Source organism: Mytilus galloprovincialis, chromosome 1, assembly GCF_965363235.1.
Source record: "Mytilus galloprovincialis chromosome 1, xbMytGall1.hap1.1, whole genome shotgun sequence".
In the NCBI taxonomy this organism is placed as follows: domain Eukaryota; kingdom Metazoa; phylum Mollusca; class Bivalvia; order Mytilida; family Mytilidae; genus Mytilus; species Mytilus galloprovincialis.
Genome location: NC_134838.1, coordinates 79,407,528 through 79,419,654, shown reverse-complemented (window position 1 = coordinate 79,419,654; position 12,127 = coordinate 79,407,528). Strand labels below are relative to the sequence as shown.

Here is a 12,127-nt window from a genome sequence, read left to right as displayed (position 1 = left end):
TTCGTCTTCAAAAGACTCATCAGTGACGCTTGAATCCAAAAAAGTTAAAAAGGCCAAATAAAGTACGAAGTTGAAGAGCATTGAGGACCGAAGTTCCTAAAATTTTTGCCAAATACAGCTAAGGTAATCTATGCCTGAGGTAGAAAATCCTTAGTATTTCAAATGACAACATTACACGACAGGGTTACAATAAATAAACAAATAAATGGGAGAAAATATAGGACAGAGAAACACACAAATAATAGCCATCAAAAGGTAACAGGTTAAAAAATATTTTTAAACATCAGACGCGCGCTACGTGCAAACAAAACTATGTTCAAATGTCAAAAGTTTGAAAGCCATAACAACTACAAAATTGAAGATCGCCGAGGACCAAAAGTTCCAAAAAGTTATGAGGCCAGGGTTGTCCGCCTGGGACAAAAACATCATTATTATCAAGAAAAATACATAGTTTTGCAAACAATAAATTTTATAAAATGACTATATAATAGATATACATGATTAAAAGTGGAGACTAGCTATAGAATTAAAACGAATACATTACAAAATCACAGCCCTGTTAGCATAGTCAATGCAACACCCAAAGTGACGTCCCATTTAAATTTCTAAAACGTGTTCCGAAAATTAAGAAAGAATTTGGATGAAATTCAAGATTAGATTTGTATGAAATTCAAGATTAGATTTGTATGACTTATCTAACTTATATAAATAACAGTGAAAATTATAATACTGATTAATATGTAATTGTAGTAGTTATAAGATAATTGATTGTATTATCTAGCTTTGTGGGTGTTTCTTCTGATCAAACTGCAAACCAAATATACCGTGTAAATTTCGTTGATCTAAAATTAAATATACCAAATGAAGTGGACGAGTAGTTTTCCCCAACACAACACACGAATACAACAGAAAAAAATACAATTTACAACTACAAACGTTAAGACATTTGACAAAATCCAATGCCAAAAACAAACACATCATCAAAACCCAACAAATTAATTTGAGATGGAAAAGTACCGTGCCACGTCTAAAAGCAACACCAATTTACGCTCAGCAAAACAGTCAAAATCGGGAATAAGTCACGTTCGGTAATAAAAAGATCAGACGACTTAATGACAAACCACAATCTAACATGTGGTTAAAATGTCCATAGTTAGTTGGACAAAGATACATCGTATGGATCATCCAATTTGTGATGGTGTCCGTAAAATTTACAGAGTGTCATTTTTAATTTGTCCTCCTCATAACCGTTTCACAAATGATATCGGATATGTTCCTTACGTCGTAACTACAATCCCCTTCCCTTTCATGAATGTGACCTACCGAATTAGACTATTTTATGGATTTGTTATCACATAAGCAACACGACGGGTGCCACACGTAGAGCAGGATCTGTTTACCCTACCGGAGCGCCTGAGATAACCCCTAGTTATTGTTGGGTTCGGGTTGCTTATTTTTTTAGTTTTCTATGTTGTGTCCTGTGTACTATTGTTTGTCTATTTGTCTTTTTCATTTTTAGCCATGGCGTTGTCAGTCTATTTTCGATTTATGGGTTTGACTGTCCCTCTGTTGTTGTGTTATGATTACTGTGAACATCTGATTTTCATATGTTATATTATGGTCATTTTTGCTCATAGTTAAAGGCCTCACGGTGGGTGACCCATACATGCTATAGTTGTTTATTACCATATCAAATGGACATCTACTCATTTTAATGTGTACTTATTTGTATATGAGGCGAAAGATATCAGACATACGTTGTCGTTTTTTTTTTATGTTATTTATACGTGTTTCTCGTTTCTCGTTTTTTTTTATATAGATTAGACTGTTGGGTTTCCCGTTTGAATGGTTTTACACTAGAAATTTTGGGGCTCTTTATAGCTTTTTGTTTGGTGTGACCCAAGGCTCCGTGTTAAAGGCCGTACATTGAACTATAATGGTTTACTTTATAAATTGTTATTTGGATGGAGAGTTGTCTCATTGGCACTCACACCACATCTTTCTATACCTATATAAGAAATCATATTGAAAACAAACTGACAACACCATTGCTAAAAATGACAAAAACAAACAGACAAACGAAAGTACACACACCACAACCTAGAAACTAAAGACTAAGCGATACGAACCCCACTTAAAACTTAAGGTGATATCAGATGCTCCGGAATGGTTACCAGATCCTGCTCCACATCTTTCACACAAGATAAAAACTATAACTACGTTATTTGTAATTGTAATTTTTTTAATACATGTTTATTCATAGCTGGTGTACTAGGGACAATTTATAGTTTAAAAGTCAATACCTGGTTGTTTAGATCTGCCTAATTATACAGACGACATTTCTGAAAGCTTTATATCGAATTATTTGTTATTTATTATGAAATTGTCTTATTGAATTTTATTTTTCTTTAAAAAGAGAAAAAAAAACACTGATGAATGATTTAAAATAAACAAATACATACTTATTTCAACTTATTCGGTTTTATTTGGATGACATCATGGAAGATAGTACTGCAACATTTTTCATAATAAATAACATTAATTATAATTTCTAATTCTATCATTCATATAGATCACTACTTAAAACAATCAAACGCATGCTGCAAAATGATGATTGCTTTACTAATGTCACGCATCATTGTAGCCCTTCCTAATTCAATGGATTATTTTCTTTTCGAAATGACATTCTTTTCTAATGATTTATTAATACTAGCTTATAGAGACCGAAACCACAATTTGGCATTTCAGGGAAAAACACCCATAGGTAATCTTTTAAAAGGCGTGTAAGAAAAATTCTCTGATTGGCTCAGTAGGTTAAAACAAAGAAAATTTAATCAATGACATTGCATCATTCATTTTGGTGAAGAAAAATGAATCAGAAACAACCGATAGATTCGTGTATTTAGTAGTGAATAGTAATCAGTAGCCAGTCTTTTGAAATATTTTTTCGAATGTAAAGGATATACAAATAGGATGAAAGGTTGTTGTAGTTTATACATTTAAGGTAAGATCCTTTTAGAAAAATAGCCTTTTGCAAAAGGTAATGCATTTCGTATGGCATAAAAAAATAGGACACAAATAAATACATATAAAAGAGGGGCGAAAGATACCACAGGGACATTCAAACTTATAAATCGAAGATAAACTGACAACGCCATTACTAAAAATGAAAACACAATAGTACATAAGACACAACATAGACTACTTAAGACTAAGCCACACGAACCCCACTCAAACAGGGGCAGATATCATATATAACTGTGTTTATATGCCACTCACTTATGTGTGTGTTCTCTTTAGATTGTTTATTGGCTATTTTATAGGTTCTTTTAAAGTTTGATTCTTAATTTTTCATGATCGGTTTTGCAGTTAACATCTATAATTCAGTACTTATAATGGTCATTGACACACCATTCTACCCTCCATATGTTACTGATCAATTGATTATCTACTCTATTGTAATAGCAGTCCTTTTTTCATATTAAATAATGACATTTGTCTTTGTGATACCGACTCTACCTGTTTGGACTTATGAAGTTGTTGAAACAAAATATATCTATAACACTTTAGTGAAACCTGTATTCTTAATTGAAATGTTATGACCCTATTACAGTCAGTACAGATTATTTGGATGATAATATTAAGAAAATATAACCAGAAATCATACAACAGGGTAAGTTTGTATGACAGAAAAATATTCGATAACATTTCTTTATCATTTTGTTTTTTTTAAAGCACTTTTGTTTTTGTTTTTTTCTAGACATTGTCGGCCACACATTCAAATCTACTTTAAGAAATCCTTGGTTATATAGGTTCCTTAGAAATCAAAATAAATACGATAATAAAGCTTCGAAAATCGCACGATGTGTTTGATTTATTCATATAGACTCAAGTGTGCTGTTTTAATGGAATTACATAGAACACAATAAATGATTATTTTCAATGTTAAATTGAGACATGTTTTAATCCTAAAAATTAGTTCTCACCCAACGGCGTATTCCATATTCATATTAGGACAGAAATATCGTTCAATATTAATATATCTATACTTATCTTAGTTTCAAGTTTACTATAATATATATACTAACCATATCGGTACAAATTTACTATAAAACCAGGTTCAATCCACCATTTTCTATATTCGAGAATAACTTTACCAAGTCAGGAATATGACAGTTGTTGTCCATTCGTTTGATGTATTTTATCATTTGATTTTGCCATTTGATTAGGGACTGTTCGTTTTGGAATTTTCCTTGCAGTTCAGAATTTTGGTTATTTTATTTCTTACTTCACCAGATTATTATTCGTTGGATACCAATTTTTGTGGATTTCGAGGGTAGAGGTGAACCATATAAATAAATGGTCAACGAATTACAAAGTTTCTTTAGGGTTGTATCTAGATTTTGACGAAAACACGAAATTTCCAAGAACATGTTAGTTTTCCTAATCCACGAAAATTGGTACCCATGAAAATAAAGAAATCCACAGTAATTACACAGTTTTGAAATATTAGAAACCTATTTCAAACCATGAAATCCTGGTAAGACCACACGACACAAAAATGTACGGCCATGTTTGAATAAAAAGTCAGAACTATATATGAAGAAAATACCATACCTGATTTACAATGATTTACAAACTTTTAATTACAACAACGTAATATTTCCATGCCAGTACTCATGAAATCGATACAGAATGGTGATAACTATGGGAAATAACAGCCCATCAGCTAAGTATCGACAAAGACGAACCAACATCGTCTGCACAACGAAATATCAAGTTAAATGATTGGATAGCACATTTCAATTCTTATTGAGAAGCCCCTTGTAAAGGGAAAATTTAATGAGTAGGAACAGAGAGTGTGTGCAAACGAAACATGAACTTTAATCACTATATTTCGACGATAGAATTGTCTGTTCAATCAGCATAAATCTTTGAGTAAAAAAAAAGAGTTAGTCGGTATAAACATAATGAACAATATTGTTACAAAAAGGCTGGGAAAAGAACAGGTTACGAACTACATGTTTCAACAAAAACAAATAACGGATATGTGAAAAACACAAAAACAACTGTTTACACTCAATAGAAATTAAAAAAAGGTAACGATTGCTAGATAAATAGATATAACTTTTCATTTTGTTTTATCGCATGCTTAATCAGTAGAAATTTCCAGCTTGAGACAATAGTAATTATCGTTGAACAAGTCTTTAAAATCCACAAAGAGTAAAAATTTCCAAATAAAATGCCAAAATTAAGAATTAAAATGAAATAAAAAACACAAGACTGGGGGAATCGACAGGGTTAGCGTCTCGCACGTTGTATGCATTACCCGACATACGAATCTGCGAAACCAAGCTTAACCGAAATGTTACAATCACGATAGAAACCAACTCAATTGGTAAATTTTCTCCTTTTCTTGCCTCGTGTTTATGTTTATGTTGTTTTGTTCTGAGGCAGATTTCATACTTTCATCTTTTAAAAATAATAAAAATAAACTAGAGTTTTTATTGTACTTCACTCTCCACTAAACATGTGATGTAATTTAATTAGATATTTCAAATTTGAGAAAATTGAACGCACCTAAAACATCGAAATTCAAATATTTTATTTTAAGATTATCCCACAATGTTGAACGCTGTACCCTTATTTTGAAATTTTATCTGTATTGTCTTTTAGTTTTGTTCACATTTTGTATGCGACTGTCATACAAGTGAGGGGTTAGCTAGCAATGAAAACAGGTTTGAACTATCATTTTCTACATCAGAAATGTCTGTATCAAGTTAGGAATATGACAGTTGTTTTTCATTCGTTTAATGTGTTTAAGCTTGTGTCATACAGTATAAAACTATTATTTTTAAGATTCTAATATAATTTCAAAAATCAGGTAATATAAAACTAGTACAACAATTTTTTATTTACAGCAATCAGATTGACGTCATTAAATTTTACTTTTAAATTTTTACATGTCAATGTATAACATTTGTGAGAAACAGTTCGTATGCATGATGGCTATGATCATGTATCCTGCATATAAACCTTCTGAAACCCAAGTACTAGTTGTCTTCAAATAAACATACGGATACGGTCAATTATCCGAAAGGAATGTGATCTGAGCTGTTGGTTTGAAAAGACGTAAATGAAGGGGTTATTTTGTTTGTAAATGGCAATTTTGACTTAAACAAATCGGGGCAAATCCAATAAAAGTCGAATAAAAGTAATGCTGAACTCAAAGGAAAATTCAAAACGGAAAGTCCGTAAGCAAATGACAAAATTAAACGCTCAAACACATCAAACGGACGGATAACTGTTATATTCCTGACTTGGTACAGACAAATCAAAAATAAAAGATTTTCATTGCCAGATTATATTAATCAAATGATGTAACAAATCATAGAGTTCGAAGTAGATTGTTATTGAATATTGCTTGTATGTTGAGTGATACGATAATAACGAAATCCATCGATCAATAAATATTTGATTGACTTAAATATTAGGTTTAACATATCGCATATGCCTGCGAAACAAAAGTCTGAGACTAAATTTTCTTTAGTATATTTCTGTATAAATTAAGATATATTTTAGTATATGGATGAACTGTTTTTGTTATTCGGATGTTTCCATTTCCGATTATTTTGATTACTCCCAATTCGTTCTCTAAGTAAAAAAGAAGTGAAATATACAACTGAGGAGACTACTTTATGCCATAATCATTATTATTCTATATTAAGGAATTGTTCAAACCTTCGTAGGCTATGTGGGTTTCAAAAATTTTGTCCTTTAATGTTTGCGGAAGAAATTAAAGACACTAACTAACATTATGAATAATGACAATCTATACCCATTATTTTGATATTTTCCTGAAAGAAAAATGTAATCCATTATGGTCGTGTGGTTTGCATTTGTAAGGCATGCAGTGACCACCATTTTGACATACACTAAAATATTTAATCGTCAGAAAGGTATTACCGTACAAAGAGAACGCGAAGCTCTCGCAGCGTACTCTTTATCTAGTTTGATATCTACCTTTTCAAATTTTTTTATGATTTTTAATTTTACTTTCTTGTGTATAATTCGGAGTTTAGTATGACGTCCATTATCACTGTATTAGTATACATATTTTTAAGGGTCCAGCTGAAGACCGCCTTCGGGTGTGGGAGTTTCTCGCTACATTGAAGACCCTTTGGTGGCCTTCGGCTGTTTTCTACTCTATTGTCGGGTTGTTGTCGCTTTGACATATTCCCCATTTCCTTTCTCAATTTTATTAACATTGAATGAATATGATTAATAAAATAGGGTTTCATGGCAGAAAGATAATAAAACGAATCGAGTTCAGCATTGCCAATAATACCAGTGATACCTTAGCTCATCGTGTCCTAAATTTTGCTACACATTCACTATATCAGTTTGAAAGTATACAAATCGAAGAAAGGGGAACTAGGAAAAGACTCACAAACGTTTTCAAACCATTGAATAAAGTACCTCCCTTACCAGTATCAATGAAGTTGTTATTAACTATTGTAATAAAGCTTATGAAAATAATGGTATAAATTAGTTTCGGAGTGTTAAAAAATCTTTAACGGTTTTAGATAAAAATACGTGCTTTTGATGGTCCTTTTAATTTCACAGAAGAACCTTCTCTGAAAAACCATTATGACACACTAGTCAAAATATCAGTTTTAGTGCAGTAACTCTGATGTTTTGAGTCATGCACTTATATAGATTTATTTGAACTTTTCAGATATTGTTTAAACATCAGGCCAATTTATTATTACCGCCTACAATTGATATTGTTTCACATCTGGCGTAAAAATATCTATCTTACTTTTATTACGTTGAACGCGGTTTTATAGTTGTTTGTTTGACAATTCGGTCGCTTTATTTTCAATTTGTACTTCTTTTAAGCTAAACAAACAAACATTACTACTTAATAAAAGAACGATAAAAAATAATGTTAATGTCATTTTGTTTGTTAGTTAAAAGGATATAAATTAACAGAAAATAAGAATAAAAACTCTAAATTTGGCGGTTTAAACTTGAGAATGCTTTTAACGGTTCTAGTAATAAGTACGTGGGATAATCTACGTCATATTGATGTCCATTTGTATAATAGTCTTAAGACCAAAAAAAGGAAAATGTAATCAATCGTTCTTTCCATCGTCTTTTTTCTTTTTTTATGAATATATTATTTCTATACAATTAAAGTCGCAATTTAACTGCAACTAATCTTCACCCATAGTTTATACTTTTCAACTACTTTCTATCACATTGCACTTCTGGCAATGGGAGTTTCTCCTAAAAACTGAATCAGTTTAGGTGTTATACCCAAAACTTATATACTTCTCGTGGTCCAATCATTCAAACAAAGACAATTTTGCAGAATTGGTAAAGTTAACTAAGATCAAAGTTTACTTCTGATACAACCTAAAGTAAATATAATATTCTTATATCTGAAGTTTGCAAATGATTGCACTTTTTAAATCAGCTTTTAAGATTTACATGACTGTGTTACTTTTTTCATCATCGTTCTTTCCATCGTCCAATTTCGTCTGTACCACCTTGAAAACTAATTATTCACTTTAGACAATCTTTATGAATATATTATTTCTTTACAACTAAAGTCGGATTTAAACTGCTTTACCAAGAGTTATACTTTTCAAATACTTTTTTCACTTTGAATTTCTACCAATAGGAGTTTGAATCGCTTCAGGTGTAATACCACCAACTCATAGTATGTCACATCCGGATGCCTACGAAAAGGGGCTGAAAAATATTCCCTTGAATTCAACAGTGGTAGGAAATTAGTCCTACATTTATTTACAGTTAAAAGATTCTGTGTCATAAAAATATATCTTAGGTGTTTCAAAGCACCATTATTTTTATTTGGTGTTTCTATAGAATATTTTGGAAACCTGAGATTTCATGGTAATTAAAGCTAGTACACAGGAAACAAAAAGGGATGAAAAATTGATTGGTTAACCTGCAGTGATCGTTATTGTTTTATATGAAATCAAATGGTATATACAATTTTGTCTGTAATACTGGACAGGTTTAACTTAACTTATGCCAATAATTTTCCTTGTTTCAAATCAAGATACATTCTACATAATTTATTTAAAAGTGCAAATTTAACAAAAATTAATAAAGGGAAAACAATGGTGGTATTGTACCTTAAAACAATAATCGATATGTTGTTTTGCACAGTGAGTATAGTGAGACTCTACTTAGATAAAAATAAAAATATTTTCTCCATTGATAGGAACACTTAAGCAAACATGTCAACAATAATAACTAACAATATTGTTAATAAGGAGTGATGCGACTATTTACGAGAAGCAAAGTATTTAATCACGGATAAAAAATGGTATATAAACCTCGGAAATCATGCAAACTGGTATTGTTTTATGTTAATTAAGATTTGATTTAGGTATTTAATTTCATCTACATTTCTAAGTTATTGATGATTTTATGGATAATAAAACGAAATTGATTTTTTACCACTATAAGCAACATTTATTGCTGGTTTTATATTTTTTGTAGTTTAATCTAAAGATAAATAGTTCTTATTTTCTCCTAATCTGTCAATTAAATCTTGTGCTGATTAAAGAGTTGTGGGAGAAGTAATAATTGACACCGTTAATCGCCAGAGGAATTGGTATAGACAGAAATGTACAAGATTACAAATATTAATTTACAATTTTTCAAGCCAATCTAACGTTATTCATCCTCAGTGCCTTGTTTCAAAAACCAGGTAGGTTTAATTTTGAAGAAGCACAGACAGTGTCTGGACTGGTAAAAAGTCCGAAAGCAGAATGTTATAAAAGATATTTACTTGGGGAAAATATGTCCGAAGTCTAATAATCAATAAAATTTCAAACTAAATAAATTTTAAAATATTATTGAAATGAACGCTCTTTTTTATTTATATTTTCTACGTATTAGACATACCTTTTTCATACTACAAGGCATTCGGTTTCCCAATTGTAGTAAATCCTTCATCGTCTCGGATTTTTTTTTTAATGTCTGCTTACTATTGCTTTATATTTCCTTAATTTCATGTGCTAAATAACTGTTGTTATTATATTTTAGGCCTTAGGACCAGATATTATATACCGTCTTGATGATTCTGTCTCCGGTAATTATATCAGCGCTGGTTCAATTCTGCCTGGGATTAGGGTGGTATGATGGATCTGGTTACCATATATTTACAACTAAATACCTGAAGAAACACATACCAAGGACATATCACTCATCAAATTCTCCATTATGGAAAAAACATTTTTTCTGGAGAAGGCGACGGATGGCTGAGACGGGAAGTAATTATAAACGAAGTGATGTTTTTCTTTTCAACAGAATACCAGCCAGGAAAAGATTTTTTCAATTTTCACCTTATTTTCCAAGTCATTCGGAAAAGTTAAGAAGCAAAACAAATTCTGATGTTCGCAAAGATAAATCTAGAGTGAGATTTAATGACTTAAAATTCTATAGCAATGACTATGCTAGTAATGCATTTGTTCGTCGTAACTTTATTCGTCCACCTTATTACCTGTTTCATTTAAAGTCTCCCCTTATGTATTTAACACATCTAAATGACGTAGGTCATATGCATTCAGGCACGTCCGAAAATCAACAAACAAATGTAAACAAAGCAAGAGAGTTATCCAGAAAGCCTCTTGTAGAAGATAGCTTTGGATTACTTAGTAGTAGAGATAGTACTAGCTTAGATAAAAATTATGATTCTGCTGATCATATGTTAGTTCTAGAAAACAGTAATAAAAATATTGTAGATACAGTAGCTGATTTTGGAGGAAAACACCATTCACAAATTCATAATCCTGTTTCGAAACCGTCGACCAAACAAGATAAATTTGAAGATAGACCGAACAAGGTTCCACAGCAACAATTTCAAACTTCACGATCCGTATTTGAGAATTTACATGAAATTACAAATGACAGGATATTGAGACCTTATCTGAAAAGCACAGATATCAAAGAATTAGAAGTACCTGGCTTTGGATATTTTGACCAATCAAAATCAGACAACTCTAATAAAAATGCTGAAACTTCACTTTATTCAAACACTGGTTTTATAAAAGGGCATAATAATGATAAAAATGTTGAAAATTATGTTTCCAACAATAACAATGGTTTTCAAGGTAAAAATGATAACCCAATTGACACCTTTGTTTTAGAAAATCAAGATGTGTACTTTGAAAATGAACATAGTAAAAATGCTGGTGTTTTAAAAATGGATATTTATGATGGTTATGATAAAGATTACCCACAAGAGCCTACTATTGAAACATATCTTCCGTCGAGTAATTCAGGCTATTTCAAAATGAATACAGGATTTGAAACTTTTCCCGAAGAACATCCAAGACCTACAAGTTTTTCGGATAATGATAACTTATTAAAACCATCATTAAAAGAAAATCCAGGAACGCTAACAGAATCAAGTTTCGGTGAATTAAAGGACTATCCATATTTTCCAATAACTTTTCACTCGTCTAACCTGGCAAAACCAACAGCGCAGTATAAAAACCAACACTCTGAACACATGTTGAACAGTTTTGGAGATATCGACAAAGAACAAAAATTACCAAGAAAAAATGATGAATCCTTCTTGAAATCATTATATAATAATACTAATTCCGTATCCAGATCGAACCAATTAGGTTTTCGATCTTCTATCCCAACAGATAGAACATTATTTAATCCAAGCAACATACATTTCCATAATAAGCCTCTAGAATTTCCAAATCAAGGATCAAGAACATCTCATCCGATGGATGGATTTGATACTGGTACCGGATTTCAAGATAATACAGGTGGGATGTTCTTAAACATGGCAGAAGAAGGTTCCTTTAATTATGATAATGTAAGTATAACTCGCGTAATCCTTATTGATTGTTTTGAACTAAACGACAAGCAACAAAATGGCTTCAGTGGCCATGTGGTCTAAATATGCCAATCATTGTATCAGTTCAAAAACACCTGAGGTGCACTCGACTCGACAATATGATTAAAAAAGAATTGTCTGTTTCCTTGCCGAAGGTCGCTGGTATCTCCGGAGATTTCGACGCCTTCCAACTATTAAGATTAGCCACCTCTAAATAGCATAAAAGTGCTG

General features: G+C 31.4%; 1 protein-coding gene across 3 annotated transcripts in view; it reads left to right on the top strand.

Moving 5' to 3' along the window:
* Window positions 1-12,127, top strand: part of LOC143085212 (uncharacterized) — a 34,314-nt gene that overhangs the window by 14,315 nt on the left and 7,872 nt on the right. For 2 of the 3 annotated variants that reach the window (XM_076261458.1, XM_076261441.1), the window contains one exon: window positions 10,087-11,875. In XM_076261458.1, the coding sequence (XP_076117573.1) occupies window positions 10,118-11,875 (1,758 nt within the window). In that variant the 5' untranslated portion in view covers window positions 10,087-10,117. Of the gene's footprint in view, window positions 1-2,855; window positions 3,005-10,086; window positions 11,876-12,127 lie in introns of those variants that run through there. The other variant, XM_076261449.1, reaches the window with a different exon arrangement.